At 40.4% G+C, this 16,465-nt stretch overlaps 1 protein-coding gene across 1 annotated transcript in view; it reads left to right on the top strand.

Moving 5' to 3' along the window:
* Positions 1-14,072, top strand: part of GRPR (gastrin releasing peptide receptor) — an 83,056-nt gene extending 68,984 nt beyond the window's left edge. Inside the window, exon 3 of the mRNA XM_072138440.1 lies at positions 9,063-14,072. Within this exon, the coding sequence (XP_071994541.1) occupies positions 9,063-9,455 (393 nt within the window). The 3' untranslated portion in view covers positions 9,456-14,072. The remainder of the gene's footprint in view (positions 1-9,062) is intronic.
* The last annotated feature ends 2,393 nt before the right edge of the window (positions 14,073-16,465 follow it).

Raw genomic sequence — 16,465 nt, 5'->3', positions numbered from 1 at the left:
AGCTGGATACATGTTTCTGTGATGGCCAGCAGGGCAAGGGACTGTGCATGATTGTATATATGTGTGTAAGATTTTATAAATGTGTATGAGTGAAGAACTGTATGTGTATGAGTGTATAAATGCATGTGATTGCAACTCACATGTGTGAGCATACAAATATGTATATTTTTTTAAGGGGGAAGGGTGGCCTTACTCAGAAGGTTGCTATGGGGTCCCAACTTTCCTAGCCACCCTCCTGGATGTGCATGTGGTTCACTAATTGAACAAGATGCAATATCTGTGATGGGCATCCAGATTTGTGCCTTTTTCATGAATGCTATGCCTAAAAACTGGCATAAAAGTCATGAACAGGGCCTAGGTGTAGAGTAAAGGTTATGGTTCCATCCAAAGAGAGAGCCCTTGCCGAGTGGGATTTCCAGATGTTGGATTTCTAAGTATAGGTCATTAATGACCTATTTGAAAGAACTTGTTGATGTTTGGGAGCAAGACCATACCTGTCAAAAGTCCCAAATTATCTAAGTCATGTAGATTGGGGCATATCCTGATCTGAAAAGGGATAAAACATGAGAAAACCAAGCACTTTTTGCATTGATTTTGTGTGATTTATGGCACATCTGTGATATCAGAGGCAAGATGTTACTAGTTCTCTAATGAAAAAGTTGCAGTAGAAGATTGGTTAAATCAACCCACTTCTGGCGCCCTCTATCGGATTCTCCATGGAATTACCTCAACAGGATTGCACAGCATAGCATTTTCATTGAAGAATAGTTGATCTGAATAGATATATTCTCTGAAATGTTCATTGCAATTCAGAAAGTAAGAAGGTATAAGTTATTGATATTAATTTACATCCTATAATAATGATGTAGAAATATTCATTACTAACAAGCATAGGGTTGCATAATTTGGTCCATAGATGTGGAGGAATGTACGTGCTGGTGGAGCTCATGTCCTCACAGATTTCCAGTCTGTCTTCTGAATACAAGGAAATATCATCTCTTGACTTGCACTTAGTGGAAATCTATATCCGTGTAGGAAACAAATACAAACAGTGGGATTTGGCAAACAGCAGCATCCACTGACTAGTTCCAGATCAGATCAGACCTGGACCGACTGACTCATAAGAGGAAGAGCATAGCAGCCAGGGAGATGGATAGAGCTAGACATGTCAGTGTAGGATCCCTAGCTGGAGATACTAGAAGTTGCGATGAAAAGTCTGATAATAAGGTTTCTCTAAATATAACAAAGGGTTGTCTCTTTCTTAAATGTCAAACGTTGATGTCACCGCAGGATAGTCACTACTGGGACACCCACCGATCACAAGAATGATCATTCTCTTACTCCTAATTGAAAGAACCACTGGTTGAGCCTTCACACTGTCATTCAGTTACCTTTGTGAGTGCCGGAGAGTTCTGCAGTCCTGTTGACACTGAATTGAGTATATGGGCATATTAAATTCGGAGAACACGACGCCCGCTGGTGCGGGTCCCAGCAGTCAGACCCTCATTGATCAGAATGTCGCTCATTCTCCTGTTAAGAGTAGATAACAACTATCCCTTATGGGAGCAGGTTTTTCCAGGTTTGTACATTTTTGTTTTTAACTCCGCTTCATCTACAAGCATGTCTTTTAGATTGTTTACATTTACAGAGCTCAATGAGGTATTTTTATCTGTGGGAGACATTATACTTCCTGGTGACACCAGTTATTATTCTGTGCAATGTAATGAGAAGCTAGAAAAAATTCCAAACGTGATGATATTGTAAAAAAAAAAAGTTGCACCATTTTCTTAAATCCAGTAGGGGCCCAATGGGTCTCACTTGAATCTACAGGCAAACAGACAGAGCACTTGAAATTTACAGGCTATTTCTATAGTCACCCATTTTTGCATATTTTTTTCTGTACATCTGAGGTTTAGCTTAACGTAATCCTTACGTTATCCAGACAAAGGAGAAAAGGGTGAGTACTAAAATGAAAAATTTTCTTAATTACTTTTGTGCAGATTTATGAAAAGTTAAACCAGACAGTTATGCTTCAAGGAATTTGAAATAATTCTCACCCGTAAGTTGTATATAGTTGATTTTATTCTAATGTGGTGCACAGGAGAAGTGGAAAGCTAGAGATCATAAACCCTTTACTTTATAATTTTACTCAAATTTATTGCTGTTTTAGCTCCTATCACTCAATGATGGTCAGTGTAATATTCCAGAGTGTGGGTGGGACTCTCTAAGCAGACACTTCATGATCCATCTAGTGCTGTTAGCTGACAATGTGCTTAAATTATCAGGGTACAAGGTTTATCTACACTTTTATTTAATTTCTGAACATTCACTAGTATCTGACACATAAAAAAGGAGATGAGAAATGATGAGATCAATCAGATGGATGTAAAACACAATGGGGCACATTTACTTACCTGATCGGAGGAGTTCCCAAAAGTGCATTGTCCATCGACAATGTAGTGTGCCACGATTCACTAACATATATCTGATATCTGATATCCTGCATCTGTCGCTTCCCCGCTCAGGTCCCCGACCATCTTCTTCCCGGTGTATGTTTTGTCGCATGACAGCCAATGGTGTGCGACACAATCCCCTTCTAAATACCTGTCAAAGCAGTGCAATCCCCAAATACCATGAACAGTCCGATGGAAATGCGATCCGTGGACCCTTCAGTCAATAAGCCCCAATGACACTTTTATCTCTGCTAACTCATCTAATCAATAACCCACACAGTCAGCTTGTAGAGTAAGGCTCTGCACGCTGCTTGCTGGCAGGAGGTGCCTGTGTCTGAGCTGGTCTTGTAATGTAGGAAGGGGGGGGGTAGGAGGCAGAGAGCGCTGCAGTGTGCAGACAAGAGAAGCTATTCATGAGAAGAATCCGACCATAGTTGGTCGTATCCAGGGACACCAAAAATGTAAACACCAGGACTGATAGGGACAGTTTTATATTTATATAAAATATTTATATCTGTGAATGCAGTATTTTTTGTTAATAACGGTGAATTAGTGAATGTGTTATTTTGTTATCCTGACTATATTGAAGAATCTTGTCTTTGTGGGAATATCCACTAATGCGCACTACTTTTAAAGGATCATTAAATATTTTTTCATCTAATTGATAATTAGATTATCAAATCTAATGCTGGATGATAAATCTGCTGTAGTTTAAGGCTGTCTAGTCGTACTTTGAACCTTATACTAGTTTGCTTGGTTTCTGTGCCAAAATTCCATATAAAACCTCTGTAATGGGCTGGGGGTTTCATCAAGTTATTCTGCTTTGGGCTAGCACCTCGGGTAGCATGCAAAAAGTCTATAAAGATGATATATGATGCTGCAATTTGTGATAGGATGCAAATGTATAGTTTGCAGGGGCGGACTGGCCATTGTACCCACCGGGAATTTTCCCGGTGGGCCGGTCGGTCCTGGGCCGGTGTGGGGCCGGTCCGGAGCTGGTGCGGGGCCGGTCCGCACTCCCTACAACTTTTCATCTAATCTATAGTACCTGCATCGTACGATCGTTCGATGCAGGTACTATTGATTAGTACACAGACGCAGCGCAGCACCGCTGCTTCAGCGTCTGTGTATAAAGGGCAGCTACACAGGTCGCGCAATTGACGTCATTGCGCGACCTGTGTAGCGTGGAGGAGGCTGGCACTTACCGTGTCAGCTGTCCGGCCCTCCCTGCAGCTCCGCGGCTTGGTGTTGAGGCGCGGAGCAGTGACGTCACTATCCCGCGCCTCTACACCAAGCCACAGAAGACCGAGGGAAGAAACCTGTGCTTAAAAGGGTGAGTATGATGTTTTTTTTTTTTTTTAATGATAGAATGGGGACAATAATTATTTCTGGGGCGGGAGGGGGGTGCATTAAGGCTGGCAGGGGGCATAAATTATAGGTCTGGGGCAGGGGGGGGCATTAATTATATGTCTGGGGCGGGGGGGAGGGCATTATTCTATATCTGGGGCTGGTAGGGGGCATAAATTATATGTCTGGGGCGGGGGGGGGGGCATTAATTATATGTCTGGGGCAGGGGGCATTATTGTATATCTAGGGCTGGCAGGGGCCATACATTATATGTCTGGGGCGGGGGGAGGGCATTATTCTATATCTGGGGCTGGTAGGGGGCATTAATTATATGTCTGGGACGGGGGGGGGGGCATTAATTATATGTCTGGGGCAAGGGGCATTATTGTATATCTAGGGCAGGCAGGGGGCATAAATTCTACAACTGGGGCTGGCAAGGGGCATCAATTATATGGTGGGGGCATTATTGTATATCTGGAGCTGGCAGGGGGCATTAATTATGTGTCGGGGTCATTATTCTATATCTTGGGCTGGCGGGGGCATTAATTATATGTCTGGGGCGGGGGGGCATTATTCTATGTCTGGGGTAGGTTGGGGCCATTATTCTATTTCTGGGGCAGGCTGGGGGTATTAATTCTATGTCTGGGGCGGGCTGGGGCCATTAGTTCTATTTCTGGGGCAGGCTGGGGCCATTAATTCTATGTCTGGGGTAGGCTTGGGCCATTAATTCTATGTCTGGGGTAGGCTTGGGCCATTAATTCTATGTCTGGGGTAGGCTTGGGCCATTAATTCTATGTCTGGGGTAGGTTTGGGCCATTAATTCTATGTCTGGGGTAGGCTGGGGCCATTAATTCTATATCTAGGGTAGGCTTAGGCCATTAATTCTATGTCTGGGGTAGGCTTGGGCCATTAATTCTATGTCTGGGGTAGGCTTGGGCCATTAATTCTATGTCTGGGGTAGGCTGGGGCCATTAATTCTATGTCTGGGGTAGGCTGGGGCCATTAATTCTATGTCTGGGGTAGGCTGGGGCCATTAATTCTATGTCTGGGGCAGGCTGGGGCCATTAATTTTATGTCTGGGGTAGGCTGGGGCCATTAATTCTATGTCTGGGGTAGGCTGGGGCCATTAATTCTATGTCTGGGGCAGGCTGGGGGCATAAATTCTATGTCTGGGGTAGGCTGGGGGCATAAATTCTATGTCTGGGGTAGGCTGGGGGCATAAATTCTATGTCTGGGGTAGGCTGGGGGCATTAATTTTATGACTGGGGAAGGCTGGGGCCATTCAATTTATGTCTGGGGCAGTCTGTGGCATTGATTCTGTGTCTGGGGCAGGCTGGGGGCATTAATTTTATGACTGGGGTAGGCCGGGGCCATTATTATTACACCTGGGTCATAGTCGGAGCTCTATCAATACTGGGGTGGAAGTGGGGGGTTAAGGAGGTTAAAGGTGAGAAAGAAGAAATACATTATCCTTACATTATGGGGCACTATTTGTGTGGTACTAATATTGTAGGGGGCTCTATTACAGTATTTGGGGCACAGTATTGGTGGTAGCAGAAGAAGGGACAATGGGAAAGTGCAGAACATAAGACGTCTGTGTGGTAAACTCTGCAGGAAAGCTGTGTACCTGGAGGAAGAGACAAGGAGATGGTGGAACTAATGGAGAAGAGGAACGAGCACAATCCGGGGACACGTCACCTGATGTCACTGGATGCAATAGGTGAGGATCTCATGTGTTTTCTGTAACTGTATATGATAAATACTGATTTTTTTCATGTTCGCTTCTGTGTATATATGTAGTATTATAGTAGTTATATTCTTGTACATAGGGGGCAGTATTATAGTAGTTATATTCTTGTACATAGGAGGCAGTATTATAGTAGTTATATTCTTGTACATAGGGGGCAGTGTTATAGTAGTTATATTCTTGTACATAGGGGGCAGTGTTATAGTAGTTATATTCTTGTACATAGGGGGCAGTATTATAGTAGTTATATCCCTGTACATAGGGGGGCAGTATTATAGTAATTATATTCCTGTACATAGGGGGCAGTATTATAGTAGTTATATCCCTGTACATAGGGGGGCAGTATTATAGTAGTTATATTCTTGTACATAGGGGGCAGTATTATAGTAGTTATATTCTTGTACATAGGGGGCAGTGTTATAGTAGTTATATTCTTGTACATAGGGGGCAGTATTATAGTTGTTATATTCTTGTACATAGGGGGCAGTATTATAGTAGTTATATCCCTGTACATAGGGGGGCAGTATTATAGTAATTATATTCCTGTACATAGGGGGCAGTATTATAGTAGTTATATTCTTGTACATAGGGGCAGTATTATAGTAGTTATATTCTTGTACATAGGGGGCAGTATTATAGTAGTTATATTCTTGTACATAGGGGGCAGTATTATAGTAGTTATATTCTTGTACATAGGGGGCAGTATTATAGTAGTTATATTCTTGTACATAGGGGCAGTATTATAGTAGTTATAGTCTTGTACATAGGGGGCAGTATTATAGTAGTTATATTCTTGTACATAGGGGGCAGTATTATAGTAGTTATATTCTTGTACATAGGGGGCAGTATTATAGTAGTTTTATTCTTGTACATAGGGGGCAGTATTATAGTAGTTTTATTCTTGTACATAGGGGGCAGTATTATAGTAGTTATATTCTTGTACATAGGGGCAGTATTATAGTAGTTATATTCTTGTACATAGGGGGCAGTATTATAGTAGTTTTATTCTTGTACATAGGGGGCAGTATTATAGTAGTTATATTCTTGTACATAGGGGCAGTATTATAGTAGTTATATTCCTGTACATAGGGGGCAGTATTATAGTAGTTATATTCCTGTACATAGGGGAAAGGTATATAAGGCTTACCGGGTCGTGTGTTTGCATCATTTACTGATCGTCAGGTCACATTCTTTGCACATCAGATTCACTTACTAGTAAAAGATGTTCTTGTTTTGCGTTAAGGCCATCTACCAACAATTTGTGTGTTATAACCCCACCCACATTATCTGACCACACCCACTTGTTTTGACTCCACCCATAAAATGGGGCCACTTTTACAGTTTTTTCCAGGGCCATTTTAAATTCCCAGTCCGCCCCTGATAGTTTGCGCCTAAAACCAGCTGCAACCTTAAGCAAGAGTTTATGTAATGAGCATTAGAGCAGCATAAATTTACATAGGATTTAATGCACCTTAAAATGCATTATACCTATATACTTACCTATATAATGCTTAATGATACAAGTAATTTGCCTCCCTGATAAAATTGTTTTTTACCTCCAAGGAACTTTCTTTCTTCTTGGAAAAAAAATGCTTAGTTTTGATGATGATGATGACTTGACGATATTCATCTTCTCTAAGACTGCATCCCTATTATTATCTTATAACTTGTCGAAATGTGTTGCAAATTTACGCTTAGGCAAGAAAAATCAATTTATAAAGAAGCAATGTATAACACAGGGAGATCAGACGTGGAATGCAGATGCTGTAAGCAATGCATCATGGTCCAGAGTTGTTGACCCATCGAAAATAAATTGGAATTAGAAAATTAGCTAATTGCATGCTTGTATAAATTGTATCTAGATAGAAATACTCTAGTTTCTATGAATTATAATAAATGCCAGCGGTTAATTATATTCCAGGGTTCTTCCTCAGGTTCCATTATGAATTTCTATCTATCTCTATGAATAATACATGTGTCAGGACAGTTGTAAGAGCCTATAAAATATTTTCTCTATAAGTTAAATGAAATGCTTGTTAGACGAGTGTCTCAGCACTTACATCGCGGATAATGCCCTGTGTTTACTGATTTTATGTCAGATTAAAAAATGACTTCACTTTGCTTTATTATAAAGTGGGTTGTTGAAAGATCAGTTCACTTTCTTGGATATGTTCCAATTACCATTTCCCGATAAGTATTCTAATATTTAATAAAGTATAGATTACTAACTTTATACCCTCAGCTCATTAAAAGGGATGGATGACAATATAATATACTATTATAACTATAATATATCAAATATACAATATAATAATCTAACTCAATTTACATAAAGTAGAACAGTTTTATCTATCTTTTGATAACTGGCAAGAGAACTGGTTAAAGGACATCTACCATCAGGATGAAGGATTTTATACCAAGAACACTGACATACTGGTGTGCGCCCCCTCAGGCATGATACACTCTTCTTTAATCTTCAGATGCCCTAGTTTTTTAACAAAGAGATTTTCAAAATTATGCGAACGCGCCTCAGGAGCTTCAGGCTCAATAGGGGCCTGGAGCCCCTAAGTCTCATTTGCATAATCTTAAAAGTCTTTTTTTTCTTAAAAACCAGGGCATAAGAAGATAAAAGAAAAGCATATCCGGCCAGAGGGGGCACACACCAGTATGTCAGTGTTCTTGGTGTACAATCCTTCATCCTGATGGTAGATGTCCTTTAAGATAGACTTGCAATTCTATAGCAGTGTTTTACTACCGTCATTACTATGACACTCCTAGGCCAGATCTGAGAAGGGACATTCATACATTTGAGGAGCTATAACTAACATTGGCTACGAAGACTTCTTTATTGTACCATGTATTTTCTTATACCTGAAGCTTCCATGTCCAATTATTTGTCTCTTTCCTTCCTAGTCACATTTTGACAATGAAACGTTTGAATACCATTTTGCTCGCAAGATGGACAGAAACCTCCAATATACAAGATTAAAAGATAGAAAAAGATAGAAGATTAAAAAGAAGCTCTATGCAAGGGAAGGGGATGATTCACAGCAGCGATGTCTCCAGAGTAAGGCTCTGCACGCTGCTTGCTGGCAGGAAGTGCCTATGCCTGAGCTGGTCTTGTAATGTAGGGGCAGAAGGCAAAGAGCACTGCAGTGTGCAGACAAGAGAAGCTATTCAAAAAAAGAAGCTCTATGCAAGGGAAGGGGATGAGTCACAGCAGCAATGTCTCCACCTATTGTTCCACTAGAGAAGACTACATATGTCTGTCTTGATAGCAAGATGGAATTCAGCAGATAATTCATATTAAAAAGCATATTAAAAGGGAAGATGGGAGAGTGATAAGAGCCAAAGTAAGTGGAAAGGGACCGCTTTGCTCTGATGAGATATTTTACCACATTTATTTTGTTTTCATTTACTATTGTTTTATTCAGTTTCTAAAATGTGGATAGTAAGATAATATTATATTTTGATATGTTAATGTTATAATATTTATTTCTTCTTTTTTTTTTCAGATTGAATCTCGCAAACGACTTGCTAAAACAGTCCTCGTTTTTGTTGGGCTCTTCGCGTTCTGTTGGCTTCCCAACCATGTCATTTATTTATATCGCTCCTACCATTACTCAGAAGTGGACACGTCCGTCTTGCACTACATCACCAGCATCTGTGCTCGGGTTTTAGCCTTTACCAATTCCTGCGTGAATCCGTTCGCTTTGTACTTGCTGAGCAAGAGCTTCAGGAAACAGTTCAATAACCAGTTGTTCTGCTGCAGACCCAGACTTATTGTAAGGTCCCAGAGCATGGGAAGAAGTACCACTAGGATGACCTCGCTAAAAAGCACGAACCATTCCATGGCCAGCTTCAGTCTGATCAATGGCAAACACATCTGTCATGAAGGTTGTGTATAAAGATGTCACCAGGACATTTGTAAATATGTTCCTTGTTTCGGGTTGATATTCAGTATCTGTAAATACTACTAAAAGTGTTACTATAGGAGAATGAATGTTACAGCAAGTATAGAAGTCAACCTATCACGTTCCAGCTTCTGAAATTGCAATAACAACTAAACCGTGAGCATGCTCCATTTTTGGTGTAGCAGCCAAACAGATTTATCCTGGTAAATCCCCAGCAGCTATGACAATGCCATATATCAGATGTATATGCCATATGTGAATATTGCTGAGGCCTGAGTACATGTTCTTGGAAATCACATCATCACTATAGGAAAAAAACAGGGTAATTTTTTTGAAGCTCATTATAAAAATCCAAGACAAATTTTTAAAAGGGATATGTGAACTTTTTTGACCAGACAGAGCTGCAGACAGTGTGAGCTACTGGCACTGGAGAGCTGTGTTAGCAGCAGGACTGTGAATTTTTTTCTTTATTTTCCAGGTTTGTAGTTGGACTTAAAGGGATTCTCAGAGAGTGAGAAAAAATAGCAAGTTGGCCTGGGGGCCAATAAACTTATTTCGTCTGGTGCTCCCGGTGTCGCGCAACATGCCCCCTTCCATGTGCCATGCTCCTGTTTGTTTACAGGGTCACAGAAGCTGTGACAGCTTTTAGGCAGCCGGGTGTGCCCACCCTACCCTTGTCCCATGGGACATGGTGACAGGTGGGCATGTTCAGCCGTTCAGGAGCTGCAGCTTTTGTGCCCCTGTAAACAAACAGGAGCATGACACCGGGAAGCCACAGCGCAGGACACGGGAAGCGCCAAAGGAGGTAAGTACAAGATTATTTTTTTATGCAGCCACCTTTCCCCGGCCATTTCACTATTTTTTCTGACTTTCGGACACCCCCTTGATAAACTGAGGGTGAGAATGCTTCATTAGGATGTTCCTCAGTGCCCCTTCCTTCCCTCAGACTACTCACAGTGATGTATTGAACCAGAAGCCTGTTACAGCTGTACATTTTGCATAAATGCCAGATATTCGCACCCATCACTTTGGAAAAAAAAAAAAAGGCGGGATGAGGGCAGGGAATAGGAAGGGCCATCGTTGTCCTCCAAATTTATGATGCTTCACTGATTCTTATCTGATATCGATTCTAGCCACTGCCGGTATAGAGGCCTACTTTATGATGATCCTAGTACATAGTCATAAATTAGGAAGACACTGCACCATGGCAAAGGAAATATTTGTGCAAAACTGACTAGGTCTTACCATTGTCCTTTGCAAAGTCAACATTGATAAAAATGTCAATTTGAATAGGAAAACAACTCCATATGGTACCACCCAGTTGTCAGTTCATTCACATATTACAAAGATAAGTAGCTAAAGAACAGCTCAACAGAAAGTCCTAAAGGACCATAATTATAGGGAATGCATTTAATATAATTTTAAAGGAATGTGAATTATAAGGGACAAATGTATACAACAATAGACATGTCCTCTTGTCTACATGGAACCTAAAGCGTAAAAAGGGTCAAAGTTAATTGTTTGCTTACACCTTTTTTATGTTTGTTATGTCATATTTTCCTACCTTCTTCCCCGACATCTATACAAACCTTTTTTAATGTTTTCTGTGACCACTAGCTGGACCGTTATAGGTTGACTATCTCTTGTATAAAGTCCTATTACTCATGCTGCTAATAGGTTAGGAGGAGAAACCATGGACACATAAAAAAATACAAAATAGATGGGTAAATCTTATTTTTTTCAAGATCTCCTTCCTTCTAAGACTCTTAAAGATGGAAACTGTCAGGGGAACCCAAAGGGAATGACAATGGTCTACAGAGATCTTCAGTTTGCTATCCCTATCCCATTCAGGAATATTAACACTCAGAGGTTTGGAATGGACAACATACTGAACTCTCCAAGACATGGATTATGTCCTTTGGATGGATGTAAAAATATCCTGTATTATTAAGTATTTATTTTCTGCATATAGTTACTAAGTTATACAGAGTATTGTTTACTGGCACTGAAGCCATTGTTTGAGCTCGAGCTTGAGAAATGAAATATGAATGAATGTGAAACTAAACAGGAGGCAATGTACTACAGGGAGGCAGACATTAAATAAGCACAAAAGCCATATTAAAATTGTAAAGGGTTGTCGTGCTTATGGAGAATATATCCAATACAAAACCTGTACTTTACTGTGTCTTGAAAATATTTGCCAAGGAGTTTTAAATGCAATGTATGAATAAAAAATTTACTCAAAAAGTTGTGTAAAGCTGCTTCCATCTACAGCCCCCTGGGACCTCTGGTGAAGCTCTCTGGATGTTACTATAGTCCCAGACTGCAATGATCAGCTGTAAGGTGTCTATAATGAAGCTTTATTGATAATCCTTGGTCCCATTACAGCAAAAAATTTTGAAACTCCAATTGTCACTGGGGCAAAAAAATGTTTTGCCTGGATCTGCAATTATAAAATATACAGTTTCGACTTACATACAAATTCGACTTAAGAACAAACCTATGGAACCTATCTTGTATTTAACCTGGGATCTGCCTGTACTTTGGAGATTATGGAGGCAGATCCCACTCTGGCTATAAGTTTTAATGACTTACAGGGCCACAGATCTGTATCGAGTTCGGCTCCGATTTTGCAGCCATAATTGGGTTAATATAGAATAGAGAATTTTTAGCTGAATAACTGATTTTACTAAGAACTCCAGCATGCACTGCACTGATCCGTTTTAGTACATTGCCTCTACTCCAATGTAATATTTTTTTTTAATGTAAATGTAACAATTCCTACAAGAATTTCATGTGACCTTTACAAACAAAGTGGATATTTGGGATAAAATGTTGTTTAGCTATTTCTGAAAAGAGCAGGCGGGTTTAGCTGGCCGAACATGTCACAGTGAAGAATATGTCAGGGTGAAGAATATGTCAGATGTCAGGGTGAAGAAATTTGCAAAGCTAACAACTCAACAGGATCTGGTGACATCACAGGCACATGATGTATAAGGGGCATCGAGGGGTCTATATGACAATGGAAAATAAAACTTCCAACACTGTCAGTTGTTCTAAATAATAAATAACAAATTGAGAAAGGAAACATAATTCTGGAACATTTATTAAAACCAAAAAGTTTGTAACCATTTTAGTAGCTAGGTACTGACAAAGATGTCAATTTTATTTATATTTTGTAAAAGGTTCATGGTCCCTTACACCCTTTATGAAAAGTACGGGATAATTTGTGCCACCCCCCCCCCTTTCCCCACATTTCCCTACATTTATGAATATTCATCCTTGGAAAATAGTAAGATAGGACTACATATATGTCCACCCTTAACTTTGCTTGCTTTCAGGTAATTAAAGTGTAATTATATTTTAACTACGGTAAATTACATGCATCAATAGTTCATAATATAATAGTAAGCTTTGTAATGTACTTTATTTTTACCTTGTCTTTTTCCTGATTTTAGCAGTGTGTAGACATTGGTTTTCTCTCACACTGACGGCTGATAGATAAGGAGAAACTGGTAAAGTTTCCAATACATTAACTCTTTACAGTCACTGTAAAACCTCTCCTTACAGAGTTTTTCAAAAAATATTTCCTCCGAATTACCATGTGCCGCATTTATTGAGGGTTTTTAGACCATTTTTAGGCATTTTTACAACTTATCCAAAAAGGGACATATTCTCTGTATAAAGTGGAGGGTGGTCCTGCAAAAATTATGCTGTGGGGCAGGATATTTAGACTATGCGCCAAAAAATTTAATATTGTGTTTCAGCAAACTAATAAGAGGTGCAAAGTACAACTTACCAGGCTTATACTGCACTAGATTTTTCTTTCATCATCAGGAAAATCTCCCTCTCCCCATTACACGCTATGTGCGTGCCGGGGCGGAGTGCTGGCTAGGACGTGAGACTCTAAATCTTGTCTAAAGTTTGGAAAAATTTGTAGTAAAAGTAAGTAAAAAATTATCTAGATATGTAATGAGTTAATTTTTTTTATGAAGTATATTAGGTTTACAAATGCACTATTAATATCTGGTGAAAAAGTTCTTTCAAAGGTTTAGTTATGCTTAAAGGACTCCTTTGAGGTCTCCATACTCTATATACTGTTGTCATAAGCTAGTTAAATCCTTGAGTGGCTGCAAGTCACAATGCAACCACAAGGTGGCCACATAGACACACATAGGATAAACATCTCATTATAGAATATTGCAAAATTATGTTGTTTCAAAAATGCAGTCATCATTTGACACATTCTAATGTGAGAAAGTCATATGTGTAGCCCTACAATACCTCATGTTTTAGATTTGTTACAAAATCCTGTTGAGTTGATACAATTCTCGATGAACTGTGCAGTTTATTGTTGGTTTTTGTGATTTTGTACATTTGACACATTTTTACAGGATATGTAAAGACAGCAATATTTTACTCACATGACCGGCCTGTGTATGTCCTGCATGCATGCTGCAGGAGTCCAAATATTGGTATTTTGGCGAATGCAATTAAATTTAATTGATATTTCTGTTTCATCGTTGATCTGTACAAAAATATACCTGTAATGTGAAAGTATTGAGTCAAGCAGTCCATTGACACAAATGCCAACTTTTACATCAGCTTCTAATAAACATCTTGTTCTTGATTAACAGAAGTAATATTTTTTTAGTTGTGGAATTGGAAGAAATGTGTGGTAAATGGATGTGGCCAGATTATAGGCTGGGCAGCCAGGGCATGTGCCCCAGGGCCCCCACCATGCTCCTTGATACTCCCATACAGAGAACTTATCTATTTCAGCACCCTCAGGACCCCAATATAGATGAACTCCAGGTCAAGAAGAGAGGAGGAGGAGAAACCTACACTAGCTCTAGTAATTTCTGCTCAGTCTGTAAGAAGCAATGAGACTCTCAGAGTGAAGATAAAAGAAGATAGCAGCCGACAGTGTATGAAGAAGAGTTTCAACTCCAACAGACTCCAAAGCCCATGCAAAGTTAGGGCTTATTCACATGAATATGGGTTTTTCAGGACCTGTGCACTAGCTACAGTTCAAGGCTGGGTTTGGGAGTCCAAGCATCATAGATCTCTATGTATTTTCTGCTTCATGAATTACTATAATGCTTGGACTCAGAACCTAGAAAACTGTTCATTCTGTGAGATGTGATGAGCGCACTGGCCATTATTCACAGTCCGAGTATGTTTGTGTACTTAGAGCTCAGGAAATCCATGCACCAGAACATGTGTGTATCACAGGCTGCTAACAAGCTACAATCTTGTAGCATGTCTGTCTTTGATGTATGAAGTACTCTATAGCGCCAAAGCGGCTTATGGGCCACAAACACAGGCATCTTTTGCGGCTCGGGAGTCGAGTCATATACTAGGCTGTGAAAACGGTGTGTGTGCCCATAGAAAAACCAGGAGATGTGTACTTGACACTAAAAAAAATGCCTAAAACGTCCCTAAACAACATTTGTGTGCATGAGGCCAAATCCAGATAAAATCTATGGAGAATCACCATGGATTAAATAAAAACTCATCACAGATTTAGTTTTGGTTTTAAATACACATGGGGTCTTTCCTCATGTGCATCATCCCTTTAAAGAACTTGATTCATTTTGTTTAACATTTTAGTCTACTTTAAGACCTAACTGGGACCGTAAGGAAAAAAAGACTGTGAGGAAAAATAACTAATTTTTTCTTCCTGTTCTGTAACATGCCTTGTGAAGATACGGCGCTATGTACAATCTGCTCAGCTCCTCCTGCTCTATAACATGCTGCCTGCAGATAGGACAATGGGGCACATTTACTTACCCGATCCTATCCCATCCTGTTGCCAGTCCGACGAAGATGAAGTCCGGCTCAATTCACCAACATCGTGCGGCCGAGATCCTGCATGTATCGCTTCCTGCGTGTTGTCCAGATCCGTTGGATAGTCTGACAGCCTGCCCCCTGATTTGTGACGCCGATGCGCCAAAATCCCATTGCGTGCACCAAAAACCCCTATTAAATCAGACACAACACGGAAATCGTCGAAAATGCGCTCAGCGGACCCTTAGTTAATGAACCCCATTATGTTCAATCTGCTCAGCTTCTCATGTTCTATAACAGTGATGGGCAACCTTTTGAGCTAGGTGTGTCAAAATTCGCCAAAAAAACGAGCATAACTCGGGTGCTGTGTCACCTTTAGGAAAAACCTAATTTTGTAATAACATGTCCAGCAGCGGCCTCCCCTTATTAATAACATGTCCAGCAGCGGCCTCCCTTTACTACTAAAATACCCCTAGCGCCCTCCCTTTACTATTAAAATACCCCTAGCGCCCTCCCTTTACTATTAAAATACCCCTAGCGCCCTCCCTTTACTATTAAAATACCCCTAGCTCCCTCCCTTTACTATTAAAATACCCCTAGCTCCCTCCCTTTACTATTAAAATACCCCTAGCGCCCTCCCTTTACTATTAAAATACCCCTAGCGCCCTCCCTTTACTATTAAAATACCCCTAGCGCCCTCCCTTTACTATTAAAATACCCCTAGCGCCCTCCCTTTACTATTAAAATACCCCTAGCGCCCTCCCTTTACTATTAAAATACCCTTAGCGCCCTCCCTTTACTATTAAAATACCCCTAGCGCCCTCCCTTTACTACTAAAATACCCCTAGCGCCCTCCCTTTACTACTAAAATACCCCTAGCGCCCTCCCTTTACTATTAAAATAACCCTAGCGCTCTCCCTTTACTACTAAAATACCCCTAGTGCCCTCCCTTTACTATTAAAATACCCCTAGCGCCCTCCCTTTACTATTAAAATACCCCTAGCGCCCTCCCTTTACTATTAAAATACCCCTAGCGCCCTCCCTTTAAATATAATATAATAATAAACTTACATACTTACCCAGTGATGTCTTCTTCCCTGTAGCTTTACTGCAGGCGGCTCGGCTCCTCCAGGTTGCACCGCGCGCCTCGGGTCACGTGACTGACGTGACCTGACGTCAGGTCGCCTCAGTCACGTGAAGAGCAGCGCGCATTG

This window comes from Engystomops pustulosus, chromosome 2, assembly GCF_040894005.1.
Source record: "Engystomops pustulosus chromosome 2, aEngPut4.maternal, whole genome shotgun sequence".
In the NCBI taxonomy this organism is placed as follows: domain Eukaryota; kingdom Metazoa; phylum Chordata; class Amphibia; order Anura; family Leptodactylidae; genus Engystomops; species Engystomops pustulosus.
This window is presented reverse-complemented; position numbering and strand designations above follow the sequence as displayed.